The sequence below is a fragment of the Epinephelus moara genome, chromosome 10, assembly GCF_006386435.1.
Source record: "Epinephelus moara isolate mb chromosome 10, YSFRI_EMoa_1.0, whole genome shotgun sequence".
NCBI lineage: Eukaryota > Metazoa > Chordata > Actinopteri > Perciformes > Serranidae > Epinephelus > Epinephelus moara.
The window spans coordinates 6,428,006-6,452,313 of record NC_065515.1 but is presented as its reverse complement, the minus strand read 5'-3'; the positions used below and the strand labels follow the sequence as shown (position 1 = coordinate 6,452,313).

The following is a 24,308-nucleotide window of genomic DNA, read 5'->3' as shown; positions in this document are numbered from 1 at the left end:
CTTCCAAATTTAACACTTAAATTTGGGGTTTTGAGACAGCAATTAGGGTGAATTCTTTTACAAGTAGATCCTTGTCAAAGCAGGAGAGGCTCAGGTGCAAATAACATTAATGGTGGTTCCATCCCATTTAGTCCCAGTAAGCCATGTCAGTGAGGGAGCATGCACAGTACCAGGACCATGGAACTGGGTTAGCTAAATGGAACGCAGCCACCATTAATATTATGAAGAGACATGTCTGTTGTGAAAGGCGTGTGTCTACGCTAATGTGCCAGAAATCATAAATGACAGCACAGACAGTGTTCAGGGAAACTGGCAGCTTGTGGCAGAAAGAAAAAGAAGCACTTACTTTGGCATCCTGAAACAACGTTCAGCACAAAGTAAAGAGAGGAGTTGCATCAGAGCAGTAAGACAGAAACATTGCTTTATGGTGAGAGGAGAAAAATAACCGAAGTCTACACAGTGACTTCTGAAGTGTCATTTCATTTTCAGTGCAAAATGTTCAGCCCAGACCTTGAAACAAAAACTATGCATTATTCACCAATTATAGACTCCCTCACTCTTGGGGTCGATTTAGGCGGAGTGATGACTCCCTTGTCACCTATTATGTGGGCTAAACATCTTCATCTGCAAAGCAAATGGAGCCTGACACCATTCAGCGGTGAGGTTATCGGGTTTGTTTACAACACAGAAGCAAACAGTGGCAGTATAAACTAAACTACTAAATGTCAGCCTGAACTTCAAATGTGTCACATCTGGGGAAAAACCACCATAAACACATCAGTTATATTAAAGAAAGACACCAGTGTGCTTTACTGACAATGAATCATAAACAATTTATTTATCTATTATATACATTGAGAAAATATCATCATCATCATCATAGTAAATTTATCAGGATGGTCTCTATCTTAGTCGGACACACAGATATAAAACAAGTGCTGAGTCAGTGTGCGTTTAAGAAAGATGGAGAATTTCTAAGGCTGATTATTTCAAGTGTGTTTAAATGTCTACTATCAAAATAACATAAAAGCCACACCAGCTTGTAGTTAATCAGTGCAAAATATTTCTTTAGCATGATTAAAGCCGGGGTAGGAAGTTTAATTTTGGTTTATACGGACAACAATCCTATAATAAACTGAAAGAAAACTGACTTCTGCACCTCCTCTTGGCTCTGTTTTAAGGCTTATGAAAATCTAGCCCATGACAGGAGACTTTGACCAATCACAGGTCATTCAGACAGAGAGGGGACGTTCCTATTGGCTGTTCTATAAATGCAGACATGAGTGCATGTCCCTTCAGTGACAGCCTGATTCAGTGGCGGAGAATCCTGCAGATTAGGTTGCTATTCCAGCATTGGCAACGACTGCCTGCGCTGCAAAGGGACCCAGAAAAGGAAGACAGACTCAAACAGAGTCTAAAAGAGAGTCTGACAATAAACAAAATCAAACGTGTGCCAGTATCGGCAAAGTGTTTCAGAGATGGAGAGAAAATGTTGCTAATAGTTTAGCCTTCTCCTAACCAGAGCCAAAAGCCCCATTTCCTTCGCAAATTTTTCTGTTTCCACTGTGAAAAGTTGTGGATGGTACCAATAGAACCATTCCTTACCATCCCCATGTTTGGTCCCCTCTGTTGGGGTACCTAGCTCACAGATCTGGTACTAAAAGGTGGAGCTGTGAACACTGCAGTCCGTTGACTGGTCAATAGTGAATCCATCACCTTAAATTTCATTTAGACAACTTTAACCATTACTTTAGTTTTTATTGTCTCTCTTGGATGACATACACTTTTAGTAATGAGTGGATCTTCAAGCATTTAAAAATAGATGTTAATTACGACCACTGCATATATTCTAAACCTCATTTGAAGAAAAAAAGCATCGCGAAGCATTGTTCCTGTGGGCTACAGCAACACTACAGGCCCGTTTCCACTGAAGAAGTTCCTGGTACTATTTGGGGGGCAGGAACTACTACAGGAACGTCCTCTCGCTCAGCCCTCTCAACCGCTGTGTCTCCACTGAGAGAGCGGAGTAGGAGGAAGGTTCCTGTAAAGTTACCGGGCTCTGTATATGACGTAATCGTTGCGCGACCATTTTGATCGGGGCGACGTAGGGGCGTAAGGACGCCGTTAGCCATTAGCGGTGTCTGTAATAACTCCGGTCACGGTCCATGAAAATTTTTTTTTTTCCAGTGGATGTCTTAGTTACAACATGATTGAGCTAACTGGAGTAGTTTCATGTCGTATCCGACAACGGGAGGCTTTTAACAGATGACGTCCTGATGTTAGCTTTGCTGCTGCTGTTAGCTGTCCCTGTCAGCTGATGCTTTCTAGACATCGTGATTTCCCAAAACTGAATAAATACCACACATATCAACACAAAACTGCTTTGCTAGCTCAATCATGTTGTAACTAAGATATCCGCAGGAAAAAAAAAAATTTTCACGGACCATTTATTGAATTATTACAGACACTGCTAACAGCTAACGGTTAGCCCAGCTAATCTACGATAACCATGTTATTTACAAAACGTCACATCCCGCCTTGAGTATATCCAATCAGCACCAAGTAACCCCCAAGCCCCAGCCAGGAGTTTCTCGGGGCCGTTCTGAGTACCTACTCCGAGGCAGGGACTTGTTTAACCCCTGTAAAAGTTCCGGAACTCTGTCCTTCGGGGGTGGTTTCTGCGGTGGAGACACGCACCAACAGCCCCGGCCCCATAAAATTACCCCGAAGTTCCTGCGGTGGAAACGGGCCTTAAACCCCTGAGCTTGCCTGAGAAGGACTAAATGCACAAACACGCTATTTTTAAATATCCCGTGGAGAGAGACTCTCACTGCAGCCTCGTTCTGTGGACGATAAACGAGGTGCAGACTGATAAAGTAGGAAATACAGTGAGTGCTGGACGGAGCAGTGAGTGACAACAACCACACCCACATTTAAGAGCACTGTTTGCAGTGGAAACAGTAGGGTCTAGGTACCATGTCTTAAGGGTTCCTTTTGGTTCCAAAGGTACCATACCGAAAGTGTTTGGTGGAAACGGGGCTAAAGGCTCGCAGCTATGGTTTCAAGTTCATGTTTATGTAGCTAACATCCGCCTCACTCCCCACCGTTATAGACCACCTCATCGAAAGGAGAGCAGGCCGCTGTTCTGGAGACGAATCCCCAGTCAGCAGCTGCAGCGACAAATCCAGCCAGTGCAAACCCCAGCTCAAGGGGAACGGACAGCCCCAACTCTCCACCAGATCAGCAAACTTTCTGTTGCTGCCATTACATTAGACAGGATAGACCCCGCGTTGCTGCAAGCCACATGCTCATGTGACACCTGAGGATGAGGGGTTTGCACTGGCCGAATTTGAGCCACTACAGGCGCTGACTTAGGTCAGTCTGCAGAGCTGCTGCCAGGAAGCAGTCCACAGCGGTGAGGAGCAAGGCGGAGGGACCATGGGATGGCTCGCAGCTAATCCTTGTCTCCTTTGTGGTCTGATAAACAGAGGAAGAGAGAGCAGATCGCAGAGGGACTGAGCAAATGAGCTGCGTGCAACTGCACAATATAAATAATATTATATAAATCAGCGTATGGGAAACACTGGGTTACTGTATGAAGCGCGTGCATGTGCCCGTGCACATCTGCTGGGAGATGCTTAGGACAGAGAGAGGAGAGGGCTGCAGGAGGAGGGTGTGTTTTCAAAGTAAGATTTCTACCTACCCCAGCTTTAATTCTACTACAGAAACCTACCTCAAGAGTAGGATCTTCACTATCTATTTAAACGGTAAATAATCAGGAGCTATAAATAATTTAAAACTCTTAAAAATCATTTAAAATATTGAAAAGCTATTAGAACTTCTAGTGTGTGCTGTGGTCTGAACTAGGTTTGTTCTGATTAATAAAACATTATAACAACTCCTACAAATCAAAGCAAGGACAATACCTAAAATTCAAACACATATGATATGAAGTGAGAAGACAAACACAAAACTGTACCAACAAATACACAAGAAACACCATAAAGACCAGTGAGGGACCCAATAACTGACTGGATGAACACCTCTTGGACATAATAAACACTTCAGTGTGAATGTGATGGTCTTCAATTCTGTGTTGAAGTGACATCAGAATTCAGATGATCATATTCTGTGATCTGGTCTTCAAATATTTCTTTACAGAGAGTTTGTTTACACTCAGATCAAATGCCTTTAAGATGTACTGAGCACTTCAACACAGTCAGACACAGTCAGACACACGTGTGCACCATAGGGGGCAGACTTTCCCCACAAATTCTGAGTGACAACAGCACAGAGAAACAGAAGAATAAATGGGGATGTTGTAGAGAACATATCCATCATGAGTGGATAATTTTGTAATGATCTGTGTTGTGTAACTTCAGTGTGATAAATGTGACCATCAGTCAGATGCCACCCTGATCCAATACTGTACAGATTTTCTTTCAACCAAAAACTACAGCAGCTGAATTCGACTGGTTTTAAAGGTGATATTGATAACATTAACGTTTTTTATTACTAATATGAATGTTGTTGTAGATGTTCTCTCTCTGTCTCATTGTGTCATACAGATTACTGTTAATTTATCATATTGATCTGTTCTCAACGACATCTATTGCACGTCTGTTCGTCCTGGAAGAGGGATCCCTCCTCAGTTGCTCTTCCTGAGGTTTCTACCAGTTTTTCCCCATTAAAGGGTTTTTTGGGGAGTTTTCCCTTATCCGCTGTGAAGGTCAAAGAACAGAGGGATGTCGTATGCTGTAAAACCCTCTGAGGCAAATTGGGATTTGTGATATTGGGCTTTATGAATAAAATTAAATTGAATTGAACACCGAGATACCACATGATACCAACGCTGTTATATTACTGGTTCTAAGCCTTGTTAGACATAGTAACCAAAGGTCAGACATCTTACACAGATAGAAAGAAAACATTAATTTTGGACTCAATGAAATTTTTAAAATGATGAATTCACAGCATATTTCTTTCTTTCAGAAAAGACATAATTTTAGCCCGCACGTAAAAACTGTAGATGTATTATTTATTAAAACTGATTCATCTACATAAAAATGTTATCAATAAAACCTTTACATAATAATTAGTATATCAGCTGCAAATTTCCAAAAATATTAGTAAACATAAACAACTGTCTTCAAAATCCAAAAACTAGAGTGTTAAAACTCTAATTTGTGATGTCACAAGGTATAAAGTCTGGCGCTGCTCCATAGACAATCAGTACGTTTACATGGACAGTTTAATTCCACTTTCATTCGGAACGAAAGGCCATTCCGATTAAAAGTGGTCATGTAAACGGTCATTCCGACTGAAAATTAAATCCGATTAAAGGGGGTGGTTTATTCCATTTGTCATTCCGAATAGCATAATTTTGTGTGCATGTATACACTCATTCCTCTTTAAGGTCATTCCGGTCTTTCTGCGCATGCTCGTTTCCTTGCCCTTCTGGCCCGATGACGTATATAGCGCGCATAGCAATGGGCTGAGATAGAGCAGTCGGACTCGTTGCACTCACCGGTTTCCATTCGCCACAGCACGGTCTTCTATCTCCCTTCTTCGACCTTCTACCTCCCTTCTCCTCCTCAACAGACGAAGCATTAGCAGAACAAGGTTGTTGTCGTACTGCTGCTTCAAGAATATAAGCAAAACAAGCCCGAAAAAGGCACTAAGAACGGCGTCGTCAAGCATCTTGTTATCCGGAGCGAGGACTACAGTGTTTTCTTCCGGTAAACGTAAACACGTAACATCCGCCCCGCCCCCTATCCAATCAGAAACCTTCCCTGCCCCAAACCTTGCGCAGACCCGAAAAAAGGCAATTAAACTGATCTCCTGTGTAAACCCTCATTCGGAATGAATATTTCTCATGTAAACTACCTGGAAAGACTTTAATTCCGAATGATTTCATTCAGATTTATTTCATTCTGAATGAGAGGCCATCATGTAACCGCACCCAATGAATGGTGAAAGATGTTCTAGATGACACTGAAGCTAGAAACATGACACACGTCACGTGCCGCCCCAGCACACACTGAACGCATTGCTCCGCAGCTCGTTAACAGACGACCACACAAAGTCACTACTACTTTTACTGAAAGATCTGTAACTCCTCCACGTCTGCGTTAGCTTAAAATCACTTGTGGAGAGCCCCTAATTAAAGTTGATCTTTCACCCAAAGAGCTGATCTCCTGAGTTGACTCGCCGGGCGATATCTTTTTGCCTTTATAATGTCTGGACTGTGGGTTGTTGAGCTCAACCTCAACCACGAGTCTCTCCTCATCTATGTTTCGTCACACACGAGACACAGCAACAGCAACAGAGTTCTCTTTATGCATCAGTGGTGAGGAGAGAAGTCGAGCTGCCATAGCAGAGAAGAAGAAGTGCTATGGGAGCTGGTATATACAAGCAGAGAGCGACTTGGGGAGGGATGCATTTAGTTCTCAGGGTAGCAAGGACAGTGGCATGAAGTGCCGTACGGCATTACGTCCAGATGTGCATCCAGCAGCCGCTGGTGTAGGGGCTTATTTTTTTAACACACAGCGTTCGCCACCGGTGTGATATAAAAAAGAAAACAAATATTCAGTGGGTCCTCAAAATCAGTCTCTTGTTCATCGTCTATGGAGCAGCTCCAGACTTTATACTTGATGACATCACAAGTTTAAGACTCACTTCTCTGGTTTCTGGCTTTGAGAGAGTCGCTCATGTTCACAGGTGGCGGTCCCCTTTAAAGCTGTACTTCCCTTCACTGATGAAGGTTTAACACGCTGAAGAAAATCTAGTAAGTGGATCTTTCTCTTGGATCATGATGGCACTTGCTGTTTTACAGTGAATAATAAAGAGAGGTGTTCAACTGTTGCAATGAAACCAATAATAAGTGGATGAATGACAGGCATGTACCAATGTGTCACCACACAACACATTACATTATTATTAATAAACACACTGATGAGTAACTTCTCTAAGTGTTATCATCATTTACTGTAGTTTTAAATTAACACTGTGACAATATCGTATCATGACTGTCATGTATGGAGCTGAACAGTGAGCTGAGAATATTTTAACACCCCCCAAACCACATGGCAATAACAGGTGCTCAGAGGGCAGAGAGCAAGGTGCCAGGCACTGAGGAGCTCAGCATGCAGGGTGGATAGCAGCAGCAGCAGCAGCAGCAGCAGCAGCGATGGCAGCCAATCAGTACACAGGCACATTAAAGTACTCATGACGGGGCTGGGGGAGAGAAACGCACACAGCTTAGAAAACGACAACACTGAGGTCATAACAGCCACCTCATACAGACACTTCATTCACAGGACATGCAGGAGACAGTACAGCAGGCTTTAGACAAATTACTCTCACCACCGTTACGCCACTATCTATCACAGGATAGGCATAGCTTACGGGTTTTTGAAACAGGGTTATATAAGGTACTCATCCATAGTCAGTGGAGAATTTGGAGAAGCAGACTGGAGGCCGACATGAAGGCTAAGCAAAGTCCTGCTGTGGACAGAGGCAGCAGCAAAATGTATATTAGCCATATTTAGAACAGCAGGCTTTGAAGCCAATATAACATTATGACCAAACTGTGGAAAGTCCAGGGTCCGTCACGTCAAAGAGGGCTTTTCCCCATAGAATTACATTGTGAAAAAGACATCTCTAAATCTGTGGATTAATTTTTTTTTAACGTCGGTCCAATAACATTTGGAAAGCCTACAAGAGCTGCAGGATTAAATCACTTTTATCCCCATTCAAGTTAGCGGAGGGCTAAACCAGAAGTTAGCCACTCGGGCAGTGGAAGTTAGCCGCCCTGCCAGTAAAAATTTCTAGTGTGCTTGCTCTATGGGCCCAACAATGCGAAAAATCTGGATAATTGTACACATGGAAGTCAAACTTTTTTGGCTTCATGCATCACAGAGCAACTTTTAAAAATGGCAAAGTATTTCAGATGTCCCTCTCCCCAGCAACGCTTTCCAGCTCCTCCTGGGAAATCCCGAGGCGTTCCCAGGCCAGATGAGATACATAATCCCTCCAGCGTGTTCTGGGTCTGCCCCGGGGCCTCCTACCAGTTGGACGTGTCCGAAACACCTCTAAACACCCGAGTTCTTTACACGTCCATGGCTAAAATACATTTTGCTGCTGCCTCTTTCCATAGCAGTACATTGGTAACTGCTGTGGATGGGGACAGCAGCAAAACAATTCTTCAGCCACCTATTAAAATCAATTAGAGTTTAAGTGTATGCTATCTATGCTCTCGTCAAAGCCACTAGAATCCATTGACAAAAACAGTAATTTTACCTTGCAGAACACGGAGCTGCTGGTCTACTGCTGCCTCGATCAGCTAGTGTGTTTGTTTGTATGACTTCAGTGAATCCAAACTAATGTAAAAAGTGGGTCATGGGTCCATTCTGAATGGACCGCAAGTGACTTGCAAACATGTCAAGTTTGTAAAAAACACAGTTTATTTGGAAGTACAGTGAATCCCGGCACGGAGCTTTTATTTTGAAGTGCTGTTTTGACACCTACCTAACTAAGACAGCAAACCAGCTTGATGACATGGCCAAATGCAAATATGACGCTGAATAAATGAAACTGCATGGACCTTAAACTAATGACTAAGGAGAAATCTGGACCCTGTGGCTGGACCAGTTGGGTACCACTCATTTAAAACACCAAAGTCACACAATAACACAAACAAACTAACTGATGGAGGCAGCAGTAGACCAAGAACTCCTGTATTCAGCGGTGTTAAATTTCTGTTTTTCTCAGTTAAGTCTGGCTTTGAAAGGAGCAATAAAACTGCATCAGTTCCCCGCTACAAAGAGCTGTCTGACAGCAAGGTAAAGCTGTGAATAAAATCCAAATATATCGTACACTCAAAACAATGTAGCTCTTTTCGGTGGCTAAAATATATTTTGCTGCTGCTCCCGTCCACAACAGTGGTGCCCCTGCCTGCTACTCTGCATTGGGGAGCATGCCGACTGACATCTACTGTAGGTAATACACTGCGTATGAATAAGTACCTCATACAACCCCATTTCAAAAATTCCAAACTGTCCTTTTACTTTTCCCACCAAGCAAAAGTCAAACAAACTCGCAGGTTTTTATGTCTCTTGACTAAACTTTGAGCTTTGCTTAATTTAGCTCACATCCCAAAATAAATAAATATAAAATTCACCTCACTTCTCAAACAATTAGAAACTAACAGATATGAAAACACTTTGAACAGTGTGTCGTTTCATTTTCACTCGTTAAATTTATCTGAGAACACAGACAAAACGTCACTTAACCAAACTGCTGAAATGTAATAAGAACATACATATAAAACATTTGGTGGAGGACGGTGTCAATGAAATGTTACACATACATGGAAAACAAAGACAAACACACTAACACAGACTTTGTTTTCATCACAAACATGTATCGTCGGCTGTGGAGAGACTAGCTAGTGACACGAGACCAGGAACACTGTCTGAGCCAACAGGAACTGAGCTACACACAGACTGATAAATACAGTTAAGAGACTGACAAGAGGGCTCTAGCGGATGGACGGCCTACATCCACAGACACAGAGTATTCACCTCAGCAGGCCTAATTCTGGAAAAGACCAGAGGACTCAGAGACCATATTTGGGACCATCACACCTGTGAGGCAAACATTTTTTATAAGGACACAAATAAACAGAACACTGGAGAATCTCTGAGGAACCTACAGCATCTACACATCTGCAGCATGTGCTCAGGGAACAGGAGGTTAACCGTGCACCACCACAATAACAATGCTCTCTTCATGGGGACGTCTCTGCTCAATTTATCTCTGATGTCTCACATGCAGAGTCGAGCTGAGCAGGAAATCTTCTGAGGCATCATTATTCCAAAAGAAGATCTGCTTGCTGGCACCGAAGTAATGACCAGCTCCTGAGAAATGTTTCATTAAAGGCTTATTAAAATAACTTCAACCAAATCCCCTGTGGTATGTTTTCCACGTAATTACGGCACCGTGCGCTCACTAAAGCCGGAGGCACTCATTCCAAATGTGCCCCAACTTAACCCCGGCATTACTTTCACTTACATATATGTGCAGTATGTTGAGAATTTTTTACAAGGATGGCATTTTTTCTTTAATTATGAAAATTAGAAACCATGTGCTTGTTCGTCCATCAATTACACAAACACCTTAAACAGAGCTTGTTTAGAATTTAGGAAAACATGATAAGAATCTAGATCTCGTTATTGTGCCCTGGTGTTTTAAAAATTAAAAAATGTAGCCTCATTACAATATTGTTTTTCTGTGTCACCTGCAGCAAGTAGCAGAGGCATTTTTGAATTTTATCTGATCGCTCTTCTGATTATAAAATGACCACGATGAGGACGCACCACAATAATAAGTCATTTCCATTAAGCTCTTTTCTTTGTATTCTGGCTGGTGATATTCTTTTCATTTTTTATTTTTGTCAACAAATTCAATGAAGAGACCAAAACCAAAAATGAACTGATTTAAACAACCAGTGTTGTGCATGCAGCCAAACCCTGGTATATGTTATTCCTTTGTGCCATAGAGCTTCACTGTTGTCCCAAAACTATTAAAATGCATCAGTGAGCCACAGCATAATACTGGCTGACATGATCCTTTCTTACCATGAACATGAGCACCAAATGTGCAATAGTCCGCAGCTGAAGAGAGTCCCCAACAAGTGCATTATTTACTCTTCTTTGAGTAATGTGTGCTTAAAAACTACAGCAGCCAGCTGTTTTGGAAAAAAATAAACCAATATGTTTGTGACCCATTTTGAAGGGGAACTATTATACTCATTTTAAGGTTGTATTTTTGGTTTCTACTAGACAGGGTTGCAACTGTATGAGGTTTTCATGGTATGATAACTGTCTCAGAAAATATCGCTGTTTTACTGTATTACAGAATTTACATTATCTTCAGTCAGAATGATCCTTAAAGGAATGAAAATGAAAGGGTTATTTTTGGTAGCAGCGGCTCGGCTCTCTCTCGGTTTGTGTATTTCTTAGCTCTGTTAAGCGAGACAGTACAGTAGCTCATATCAGTTATGATCGTTCACAGTTGTTATCGATCCATGAACATCGTACAGTCTGCAAAACTGATACAACTTTGCTACCGCCGGACATTCTCCGTACCCCAGAGACTCTCAGACTAGCCACCACACCAGTGAAGCGGTATGGTGGATATGTTGTGGAAAGGATTACTTTTTCCCTTCGTCTTCAGAAAAATGTGTTCGTTAAATACTGGGCCAAGAGGGTGAAATATGTACGGCCTGATTGTTTGGAGGTATTATAGAGAAGACTCTATGGTGTTTATTTTAGCAAATCTCACTGCGATTCTTTTTTTTCCCTCTCAAGTCTCCCCGACATATAAAATGAAGCACAAAAAGTAAGGAAAGTTAAACTGTTGGAAAGCCTGTTTATTTCCCTTTTAAATGGTGCCACATTTGTAAGGAACATGCATTTGTGGGATGAGCAGCAGAGCTGAGTATGTGGGTTGCACCCATGAAAAATTTGCCAAATCTTCTCTGCCAAACAGCTTTTTTTTGCTATTGACTCTTGTTTTGAGCTTCTGGTACCCCCAGGTGCTGACAGTCAGGTACCTGATTGGTACCTCATTGGAGGCAATCTCAATGCAGACATATCGAGATGGAATTCTGCAACCAGTGGCAATCCCATATCTCCACAGTCTGGGACCTATCCTCCAAGATGACAACGCTTGCCCCACAGAGCAGGGTTTATCAGAGACTACCTCCAGAATTTGGGAGTGGAGAGGATGGTATGGCCTGCCAGCAGTCCTGACCTCAACCCCACTGAACACTTGTGGGATCAGCTTGGGCATGCTGTTTGTGCCAGAGTGACCAACACAACCACACTGGCTGACTTGCAGGTTGACAAATGCTGGTTGAAGAATGGGATGCCATCCCACAGCAGTGTGTGACCAGGCTGGTGACCAGCATGAGGAGGAGGTGCCAGGCTGTTGTGGCTGCGTATTGTTCTTCCACGCGCTAGTGAGGCTCCTGTTTGTTAAATGAATAAATTGTTAAATTGCCAATATGTCTTGTTTCTTCAGACATCAATCATCCAATCCACCAAACAAGAGTCAACAGCAAAAAAAAGCGGTTTGGCATTGGCAGAGAAAATTTAGCAAATCTTTCATGGGTGCAACCCATATACTCAGCTCTGCTGCTCATCCCACAAATTCATGTCCCTTACAAATGTGGCACCATTTAAAAGGGAAATAAACAGGCTTTGCAACAGTATAAGATTTATTGCCAAGAAGTATTGTTACAACAAAGAAATAATCTACCAAACACAAATTTCTTTACCTTTTGTGCTTAGTTCATTTCATGGCGCTCATATGTACACTTTATCTCTCCCAAAATGAATAGTTTCTAAATCATGAAAAAATCTGAACAGCAAGGAAAATTATTTTGCTTCTCATGATTTAAATTTTGTTGTATAAACTGCTGTTGATAAAATAAAATACAATAAAAACAGTAGGAACAAATAAATTTGAGGCTGAGTGCAACAGACAAAATGAAGTTATATACATTGTTGGTTTCGGTCTTTACATAGTCTTTGTTGAATGTAAGACAAAATGTAAAATAACACTTCCCTTATCCTTTAATATCTTAATATTTGAAGATGGTAGCAAAATTTTGGAACAACACATCATGTATAAAACCTGTGGAATGAACATTAATAAATGTTAAATACTACGGTTAAATGTTATTGTTTAGAAATATGTTTCCACCATTTCAATTACAAACACACAGAATCATTAATCTGCATTTTCATTCAGTGCTGTTAGTAAAACGACAGACTAGTCTTCACACAGGCAGCATAAAGCTCTTTTAATTATCCATTATCAAAAGGGGCAATATGAATTTGAAATGTGTTTTTAATAGAAAACATTTTAAAAATCACAAGTTGCTTGCATGAAATTAGAAATTCAAATTAATCTCTCTGCTACAGTCACATCCAAATGGCAGAGTGTTGGATTATGCCGCCTGTTAGTGAAACTGAGTGTGTTCAGACATGTTCTAAACTTTCAAGTTTGAGCTCATGCCTGTTGTAACCCTCACTCTCTGTCAGGAGTTATTAGACAGTCACACTGACAGAAGTGCATGCAGGTGGAAATCCACAGCACGCAGAACTGGAAACCCATGCTGACTGACTGACTGACTGCACCAGTCTCGTAGTTACCATATGCCTGGACGGACTCTATGTTCGTTACAAGACCTCCTCATTTGGCAAACTTCCCCAGTCTTCACTCTGGCTCTATAAATACAGGGTACACGTGGATTGGCACTCTTGAGGTTTCCACCCTGTTTCTTCCAAAGTGACAGTATCATCTAAAAGGTTTCAGACAGCTCCTCACTTCATAACTGCACACACTCAGAAGGAAAACGCCGACATTAGGAACTTACCATAAGCCTTTTAGGATCACAGTACAGTATGTTCTCTATAGTCGAGCTACCTGATGGTGCTGCTGACTGTAAATCAATGAGCAGCGCTGCAGTTTGTCCTCAGGGATTAAAGACTTGGCTGGGCTGCAGCTGCCTCACAGCTAATGGTTGTGGGCCACAGTTGGATTTCCTAATGCTTATTCATTTCATTACTAACTTAAGGACGATTTGTATTCCAAGTTTGTTCGATAACATTTTAAAGTCAGCTGAGTTTGTAAACTTTGGTGTCCTCATGCTTTGCCGTGACCTGGTGTTCTCTTTAATACAGGATGTGCATGTAGCAACATGACAAAGATGATGAATGAAGATGGATCTATCACACAGCAAGAAATGACAAAGGCAAAATACGACTTTTATGTCCGACATGTACACAAACTGCCAGGCCTTGAGATTTAATTCTTGTAAAAATAAACTCTCTGATGCTATAGAGAGAGGAATGGCATTTTTTTTTGTATATCACCCTGGCTCCCTCGACAAAAAGCCAACAGGATTCTTCCACTGGATTTTGCATTATTACAGAAAATAAGCTCTGTGGGAAACACATACATGTTTTGTTCAGAAAGATAATTTTGAAATGAACACAACTTTTATGATTCTTTTTTAAGTGTTAATGAAATAACCACAAGTAAAAAGCTAACGTTAGGCTACAAACAAACTACACCATGGTCACATGACTGACAACCTCAACAGAGCTGTAAAGCCGTGTTCGGTGTGATGACACTCTGTTTTCTCGTTTAGCCACTTGGTAGCAACTGCCTTTTTTTAAGACACATAAAAACTTAAAAGTCAACAAGTGGGGTAATTACAGATGTATTTTATGTAGCAGAACAAAACATGCAAGTCTCTTAAGCTTGTGTTATCCACAGACTTTATTTCAGACATCTAAACAAAAACCCACTGACTTCAAGCCGAGAAAACCAGGAGTGCAGAAATACTACCTAATCTCCAGGTTTAAGGACTCGTTCCTGCACCACTCTATAGTAATAATAATATTAAATATTTATGTGATGTCATATTTTCAACAATATACCAGTAAAAAAGTGAAATGCACCACCACATAAAGATATATATAGCCAAAAGCTTTTTTTTAAAGGTTGAATTTATCCTTAAATGTGGTGACAGAGACATGTGAGGCCACTATGTTTGAATCGTTGTTGTTTTATTGTGAAATTTTGTATCATATGTTGTATTTGTTGCATTTTAATGTGTTTTCATTGGCTGCTACCTCAGCCAGGTCTCTCTTATAAATGAGAGACCTTGTAAATTTCAATCTCAAATGGACTCCCTGGTTGAATTAAGGTTAAATAAATAGAAAAATACATTCATGTAAAGTTGACTAAAGCCTGTCTGATACATGAACAGCCTATCATCGGTCATTGATGGCTTATCTCAGTGTAACTGAATTAGATAATGTGCACAGTTATTTATCTTGAGGTACATTTGATCAACTGTTTTCTTATTTCTAGGGCTGGGTATCGTTTCATAAGTTACAATTACCCTTAAAATGATGCCGATACCAATGGAGTACTTTGACGCCTATAATGTGAAAGGAGTGGTGTGTAGTGTCACCATAATTTAAAACGTTTTGGTGGCATCTCAGCATGCTGAACTGCCAGCTCTGTCAAATACACCACACCACAACGAATTAAGCAACAAAGCCGAGCTGCTTTGATGTCGGTGTGACTTTGTTTGGATTGTTTAACGGCTCAGTGTTGCATGTTAGCCAGTGCTGTGTTAGCACGTGCTAACCAGGCATACTGTATGTTGAACAGACTGACTGAGGAGAGCGGCTCCGGAGAAAGCAGCAACAGAAAGTTTGCTGATCTGCTGGGGAGTCGGCGCATTCCAGGATCAGACCCAAGCATAAAAAGAATTGAATGCAGGTATCGTTTGACTGGAGACTTTTTGATGCTACTTGGTACTGTGTTATTTCGGTCAATATCTTGAAGGTATCCAGTACAGACACTTAGCCCTACTTAATTTGAGTTTATTCTGCAGCACACGTTACTTGTGCTGGTTATTTTAAAAACTGCAGAATATCCTGCTTTAGTGACATTTTAAAAATCACAAATGGCCAACTTTAAGGAATGTTTGTATTGGTCATTCAGCATTGGTCATTCTCTACAGTTTACATAACCTCCACTCTCCATTGGATGTTAATGGTTTGCCAGCAGTGACCTGATTTTGATTCCCAGAGCTCATTAGCGGCGGCCTTTTGGCTCGCTAACTGACTAAATGTTGAGCAAACAAATCCAGTAAACCCGTCAGCCTGCACACACTGACGAGGTCGATACCAGACTACTGCATGACGCCAAATACTGAGTGCATTTTGCCTAATTCAGGTTTATGTTCAGCTTTTGGTTTTGATAAAGGAGTGTCTTGTGTGCTGGAGCTGAAACAGCTGTGGTGTTTGTTGGTTTGCTGCTCAGTTTGTCTTCGGCCAGAATCCTAATTGCAGTGAGACTGTGGTTTTGTTACTGTAATTATGCTGCCTCTATATGAAATGCTAATCTGGGCCAGAAGTGTTTGTGTGTGGTCTCAGCAGGGCAGACAATGAGGCTTTGTTTCAGGGCTGCAACCTGAGCTCTCCTCACTTCAACCATCAGATACAAGACTCAAAAGGATATATGATGTTTGGAGAATCAAATTATTGGGAACATTTTAGTTACACCGACAGAGAGAACATGTTTGAATATAATACATATTGTATAACTGAACCTGGAACTGAATTCACTGATATTCCCTTTAATTTTCAGACATCTACTGTGGGGATATAACGACACAAAAGTTCCTTCTCTCAATGTTATTTTGTTTTCTAGTACCAAGATTTTTCATGTAGATATGCTGCTGATGAAGAGTTATTGGTTAGTGCCTAGGATTACAGTTACATCAGAGATATCAAGTCAACATGAAGCAGAAAAACACACCAGCAACTTCAATATCTATAGTGTTCATGACGCTTGACATATTGCTGTTGCTGATATGTTGTTTCTGCTGGCTTTAGCTGTGTGTTGGTGAATCTACAGTACGTCTAAAGCTACTGATCTAACACTACACAGTCAGGGTTATTTGGGTTTTTACAAACTGTACCTGCAAATAGGCGCATCTGAAAGTCTATATTCTGCAAATCACAACAGTGAAAGAATAAACAGGCAAAGAGAGAAAAAAGTCAGCTGAAATCAAGATCGAGATCAAGCACACTAAATGGAGACAATAAAGCACAGTGGAGCCGATGAAAGGGAAATCACAAGACATAAAGCAGGTGTCACGTTTCTGAAGTGAACTCTAATTTAAGTACATTTCAATTCCTCGAATATTTTTAGCTGCTTTGCTTTTACTTTTCTGTAATACTCCGACTCTGACTTGAAGAAAACTAAACGTTGTAGACCTTAAGATTTTAACAAACTCAAAGCACATGTTTGATACCACTTACAGTTGTCAATTCTTCTAGCCTGGGAACCAGATGAATGTTGCAGGTCATGTTTTATGTGCTCTGGCAGATGTGTCTCGTCCCCCTCCCGTTAAGACAGATTTCCATTTGACCAGACTCGAATCACTCGAATATCTAATATTGGGGGGGGGGGGGGGGGGGGGGGTTGATACGACTCCTAACTACAGGAGGAGCCTTAGCAATGAACACAAAATATGTGAAGACATCATTTTTGTCTCACATACCCTTGTTTCAGGGACGTAAACCTATCTTAGTAAAGAGAAGCGTCATTAAGGCATTTCTGGAAACACCCAGTTGATGTTATTTTTAAATGATGCAACAACATCACAGCTCATCTCTCCACTCTGTAGTCTGTTTCTATTTGTCTGTTGCTCAGTGCTACATCACATGTTGCGGTGCTCTGATTGGCTGTAAGTCTATCCTGTTGCGTCCAGAGACATTTGATCTACGGTCGCTGATAACAACCCTTGGAAATCAGAAATGCAGCCACATTCTGTTTGACGCCTACAAAACACTGCCCTACAAACCGCAGCCACCACCGCTACAGGACGAACCCACCAACAGGACTTGAAACCTGCTACCACACAATGTCTTGGTGAATAAATATGAGGCAAAACGTAGCAGTGATTAACTTTATGATTCATTATGCATGAAGACATGATTCACTCTTTAAGTAACGAGATGTAACCCTCACTGCCTCTCTTTTAACCTTCATAGCTAGCTAATCACTAACTTAGTATTTCTTTCAGGGCTTCTGCTTCCAGACCAAAAGGTGCAGGGTGGCTGATCGTGGACTGACATGTAGATATGGTGGGCGAGTCACGTACATAGCTGCTCCAGCTGCAGCTTCATCTACTCAAAATGCACTGAGAGGTTTCAGACTAAAGGCCACTGCACATCAAGTCTGTATTCTTCGTCCGAAATTGTTGCACATTTACAAATTAATATGACCTCACATTGTGTCAATTAAGTTTACACGCTGACTCCGAAGCTTTCATCCGTCATTTAAGTTTTAGGAACAGGCTTCTGCATTTATTTAGCATCCGTCAAAAGTCTGGAGAATTTTCTGACGAAGAAGCAGAGAAGAAAATGTGGCGGCGTGACGAAAGTCTGGAAACATAGAGGAAGGAGAGCTCAGCCTCTTCAAGTAGTCACGGTGCCAAATGCAAGACACAGGCAGAGAGTGGCAACAGCCAGGGAGGCAACTCTAGTGGAGCAACCGCGTCTTTCCTTTTTGTCTCAAACTACAAATTTTTGCAATGAATAGAACAATAAAATACTCGGACTCAGTGTGCAAGGTTTCTGTGCGTGACGATTTTTATCGAATGACAAATTACAAAAACACAAAGATACATGTATATAAAATACAGACTTGGTGTGCAAAGACCTTTGTGAATTAGTCTGGTGAGGCCAGGCTACAATTTGTCTGCAAACGCCATTCCACGTATTCACATTCAGTAGTTGCCTCTCTATATAATGACTTCATTGTTAATGGCAGAGTCCGCCATCACTGCGCTGGATTTAAATTGCCTTCACATGCGATAAGAATTCACAAATGCTTCAGTGTGTTATCCAGTGTTACTGTTCTATCTCTTTTATATCAACCTCACTGTTCAGTGTGTACACGGTGTATCAGAGCTGAATAAAGTTACAAACTAATGCAAAACCAACATTTCCTTCAGCAGCTAGTTAAAAAACATTCCGCTGATGAAACACGAGCAGCTTTTATTCTGAAGCAGTCACAGGAAACACAATGTACTTATCACAGAGGGTAGCTCTGACTGCAACTGTTCATCAAAAAAGCATTAGTTTTAAATGTTGCAGCAAGTTATGGAACAATAACGAGCAGCCACAGAAGGTGTATTTCCATCTAATGTTCTGCACATTTGCAAATAAAAAACTGAGTGCAAGTTTTACGCTTTGATGAGGTGGAAACGTTGATGTACGGACAACAACAAAATGCGAAACAGTGCAATGGAAACATACTTGTTGAATATGAAGTATTAAACCTTACTTTCTGTCACCACCAGTAACACTGAACCTTCTCAACTAGATCTGAAATCTTAAGGATTATAACTTTAAGCGAGGAAGCAGTTTAACATCGTCTGAGAAATCACAAATGTTGACACAGTTACAATGGAGACTGAGGGCAGATTACTAATGAAGCAGGAGAAACAGAGAGTGACTAATGGTATGAAATCATCATTACTGTTCCCACAGCGATGTCATTAGATAACTTACCTCCTGTAACAAGTCGGCCTGCTCAATGGCCTTCAATACGTTCTTTTTGGACGTCTCCTGAGCTTCACCACCCAGCAGGAATTCATCCAGGATGAAGTAAGCCTTCTCAAAGTTGAAAATAATGTCCAGCTCACAAACCTTTAGAAATTAAAGCGCACTTATTATGAACACGTAGTACTGTCTAGGTTCAACAGGTGGTTCCATGTTGATACCTAACATATGACAGAATAAGAGAGGAGACATCAGACACTCACACTGCCAAAGTATTTGTCCAGCAGCTCCACATATCTGTGGATGATCTCCAGTGTGATGAGCTCGTTGTCCTGGTCCTCGATGGCACAGCAGAAGTACAGGCTGGCATATCTGCACACACACAGTGACAAACCAGACATCCTTAACAAGTTATTTTGCTTTATTTTATCATTATGAAGTAAATGTTGATTACACAATGTAATGGCTTTAGAATAATAACACCATCAGCATTTAGATTGGTTTCCTATTAGCTTTGCTGTCATGATGTAATTCTGTTTGTCACCAGGTACAATATCCTGGGAAAATGAAGGCTCGATTTATGACACAAAGACAGTGCATCAACCACTGCGCAACCAAAACTGGAAGAGGGTGGTCCTTTCGTTTTCCCTGATAGCTGTGGGTAGCTATCCCCCTTTACCAAAGAGTAGAGTCCTACATGTGTGCACTTTGGCAAACTTGCAAGTGCAAGGTTCAGGACTGGAACTGATCCATTACCCATAATTATCTCCAAGTCAAATCCTGATCAGCCCCGACAAGTTCATACAAGTCCCATGACTAAACACATCATTTTCCCACTACGCTATTTTGCACATCAATCTGCCTCAATCCATTCATGATTTTGCAGGTTTTTCTGGGATTGTTGCGACCTAACATGCCTGATTTCAACGCAGCCTTTCTGAAGAACGAAACAAAACAAAACAAAAAAAAACAACAAAGCTGGTGTCTCATACGTCTGCATCTTCACAACCAGAAACAAGGAAGTGAGTGGTGACGTGGGGGAAACTTGTGGACAAAACTGCGAGGCTGTTCTTAACGGGGATTGCTTAAATTGGTTTTAAGTGGTGCAATCATAATATCGCAACATCCTGGAGTGGCCAACAAAGCACTCGCTCAGTCAGGTCCTATTTGTTGTTGATGTAATGCAAAGTGACACAAAGATAACCAATTCTGGAGGAATCATCTGTCCACGTATCCAAAGTGACTGCCCCGTTGATATCGGTCAGCTGTTACCATTAAACACTTTTAGTGTGGTACCTTTGGAACCAACAGTAACCCTTCAGACATGGTACCTAGACCCTAGTGTTTCCAACACAAACAGTCTTCTTAAATATGAGCGGGGTTGTTGTCACTCGCTGCTCCGTCCAGGGCTCACTTTATTTCCTCCTTTATCAGTCTGCACCTTGTTTATCGTCCACAGAACGAGGCTGCACGCCGACATTTTCAGAACAAGATAAAACAGGCTTCAGGGAGAGTCTCTCTCCATGGGATATTTAAAAATAGCAGGTTTGTGCACTTAGTCCTTCTCAGGCAAGCTCAGGGGTTTAGTGTTGCTGTAGCCCACAGGAACAACACGCTCCACTATGCTTTTTTTTTCTCAGAGTGAGGATCAGAATATATGCAGTTCACATTAATATATATAAACGCTTGAAGATCCACTCATTACTAGGGATCTAGAACTCTGAAAGGACTTAATATAATTGGACTTTTTATACCTCTGGCTTGTTGTTGTTTTCTGAATAACAACTGTTGTCATATCTCTATTACAAAAAAAGTTTTTGGCGAAAAAACTGGAAACTGTGGTCGTTGCTTTGAGTAAACGGGAAAGCAATCCAGAACAGCAGCGCCAACAATTACACCACTGGGAAACACTAGAGGAGGAAAAGTTATACAGTTGTCTGTTTCCACTCTAAACAAAATATTTTATTGTAAAATCTGCACCATCACCCTGATAGAGTAAATATAAGAAGAGCTGACTTTATGCATTTTTATCACTTAGACAGAATCTCCCAGTGATATATTCTGTCTCCCAGCTCACTGTAACAGTGCTGAGGGAGCACTTCTGCCATTATTACGGATTGCTGTTTACTGTGTACGGGGTATTCATTTAAAAGCCAGAAGCCGGATGCAGGAGGCTGTATGAGCTAAGCCTCATTCTGCCATGGTTCTTTATCCCTGATAATCCCTCAGGCACTCTTTACGCATGTGATGATTGGCTAATAAAGGAGCTGGTCAGTTGATCCCTCACAACCAGCAGGTAACGAGGGCACAATGGACTCTACTGTGGACTTTAGAAAGACAAGCATGACATACCGGAACAAATGTCAAATCTCCACAGGACTGGAACTGGTTGACGTTATTGATTTGATTATACTCTTAAATTGTTTCTTCTCCATCTTTGTCTGCTGTGTACAACTGAATGGAAGGCAGAGCCAAGCTCAGGAAACACAAAGGTTCAGTTCAGTTGAGTGTAGCTGTCTGTTACAGAGGGGTGAGACAGCACTTTTACTGTAGCTGACTCGTGGTCAGAGCCAGCAGCCATGACAAGAGGAGGTCAAAGGGTCGAGCCTTTCAAAGCGAATGCATCATTTCTCTATGAAGACAAACTCCCTTACCCGTTCAGATCCCAATTATGTTCCAAACACAAAAACACACTATAATGGTGGATTTCTACTCTAAATGCACTTGTATTTTATTAGCATTTCTTTTAAATCAGGATACTTAATGTGTTATTTTTATGTTTCTGCTCTGAGTATTTCAGAAACTGCTGATCTACTGGGATTTTCAGCACAACCATCTCTAGGGTTTACAGAGGATGGTCCCAAAAAGAGAAAATATCCAGTAGCCAAAATGCCTTGTTGATGCCAGAGGTCAGAGGAGAATGGCCAGACTGGTCCAAGATGATATAAAGGCAACAGGAAGTCAAATAACCACTGGTTACAACCAAGGTCTGCAGAAGACCACACCAGGTGCCACTCCTGTCAGCTAACAACAGGAAACTGAGGCTACAGTTCACACGGGCTCACCAAAACTGGACAATAGAAGACTGGAAAAACGTTGCCTGGTCTGATGAGTCTGGATTTCTGCTGCCACATTCAGATGGTAGATCAGAATTTGGTGGTCATAAACAGCCTAAATATCAAACAGCAGCAACAGTTATTCTCTTTGTTGTTAACTCTTTCCACTGGGTGTCCTGAGGCTCAGTTGGGTAGGGGGTATACTTTGTACCGACCTAACACCTCATCATTTTAATTTCTTCTCACCTAAAGGTAATATGCCCAAAAAAATAATAAAACAAGAAAAAAGGATTTCCAAATGTCTGTGGCTTTTCACGTCTTCTTAAAATCACAACATCTCAACCAACATTGAATAAAGCTCTCAGAGTAATTACTACTCTCTGACCTCTTTCTCTTCACCTTCAGCAAAGCCATTGTTCAGTTTCGGCATTATTTTAACACTCTGACAGCTGTATCCAAAAACTCTCTTTTGACATGTGAGTAGGTAGGACGCTCTCTTTATTAAGACAATTAGAGAGCTGAGAGCTGCACAGAACAATGCAGACAAAGATGTATTCTGCAGGGTGTCTATCAGACACTCACAGTTTGTGCTTTAAGGACCTTTTCAAGATTATTTTAACCAAATTTTAGACATATTTTGGGACAAATCATATTTTTTTATTCAAGTATTGCAGGTCAGTGTAAAGGTAAATATATATGTCCCTTGTAGACATAGGTTTTAAGCAGGAATATGGTTATTAGGGTGAGTTAAGTTGATCAGAAATGTTGACTTTCACTATAAACTGTACATAACTGCAGTTTTAAAGCCTCGACTTCGACATCTCGGCCACCGCCATCTTAGTTTATGGAGCTTGAGGGGACAAGTTTGGACAAGAGGGTAGAGCTGTGGATCTGACTCACTTACATTTGCATAACTTTGGGCAGCAATAAAATATAAACAGGTGACTTATAAAAAAATTCACCCCCTGTACAGTTGTCATGGATGTTAAAATCAGCTATAAAGACCAAAACCATTGTTGTACTATGGATGTAAACATGTTTATTTCTGCTGTAATGTCGGACATTTTAACATGGTGGTCTGTGGGGATTGACTTGCTCCTGGAGCCAGCCTCTAGTGGCCATTAGAGGAACTGCAGTGTTTGGCATTTGCATTGGCTTCATTTTTCAGCCTCGGAGGTTGCTGCTTTACTTTCGTGCAGGAGAGCTTGACTTGTTTTGACAAAATTAAATTTGATCAGTTAAATAAGATAAAATGTTTGTGGCAATTAAGACCTCACAATTTCAAATGTAGGACTATTTAATGACTTTTAAGGGTTAATATTATATTAAAGCAGCTGTGCGGAACTTTTTACCATTCATAAAACTGTCCCTAGTTTGTATCACCCCCCCTTGAAGATCTGCATATTTATTTGAACCCAACAGCGACAAAAAAGCCTTTCTCTATATGGCTATTTAGCGTAGCCTGGCTCGGGTCGGACACAGCAGAAGTCAGCAAACCAGAATACGGCACCCAGAGGCGGAAGTAAGTCTGCACGCCCACAGCGGCCCACAGCCATTAAACCACAGAAGAAGAAGGAGCCGTGTTTACGAGTAGGATTTAAGAAACAGGCTAAATGACATGTAGTAGGGAGTAGTCTCTTGTACAGTAGGTGGTGGTATGCACCTGGAAGTTGTTTGCGATCCGCCAATAAATTGAGAGAAGAAGAAGAGCCGTGTTTACAGAGAGTGTTCTTCGAGTAAGCGGTACGCAACGGGCATTGCTGAACACATAACAGTTTTACCAGATGTATCTATAAGGACTTGGTCCAGAACATCTGGACTTATTTTAAATTTTTAAACACAGAAGGAAAGGAGGACTTATGACACATGCGACTTGCAAGCAGTGTCATATGCGAATAAAATACTCTGAACATGAGGGCCCATCTCACACTCCACCATCCAGAGCTACGTTAGCCGCTGACGGTCAAGCTAACGCTACACCCGCTCCGCCAAAAAATCAACCAACACTGGACACACTTAGCTTGAAAAAACTACCATCCAACTCAGAGAGAGCTGAGAAAATAACAGTCCATCATGTTCTTCA

General features: G+C 41.3%; 1 protein-coding gene across 6 annotated transcripts in view; it reads right to left on the bottom strand.

Annotated features, from left to right (window-relative positions):
* Positions 1–24,308, bottom strand: part of LOC126396804 (AP-1 complex subunit sigma-2) — a 37,937-nt gene that overhangs the window by 11,413 nt on the left and 2,216 nt on the right. For 2 of the 6 annotated variants that reach the window (XM_050055122.1, XM_050055119.1), the window contains exons 3-4: positions 19,433–19,541; positions 19,179–19,316 (exon numbers count right to left, since the gene is read on the bottom strand). In XM_050055122.1, the coding sequence (XP_049911079.1) occupies positions 19,179–19,316; positions 19,433–19,541 (247 nt within the window). Of the gene's footprint in view, positions 1–808; positions 7,237–9,584; positions 9,648–12,995; positions 13,299–16,576; positions 16,608–19,178; positions 19,317–19,432; positions 19,542–24,308 lie in introns of those variants that run through there. The other 4 variants (XM_050055116.1, XM_050055120.1, XM_050055121.1 and 1 more) reach the window with 4 other exon arrangements.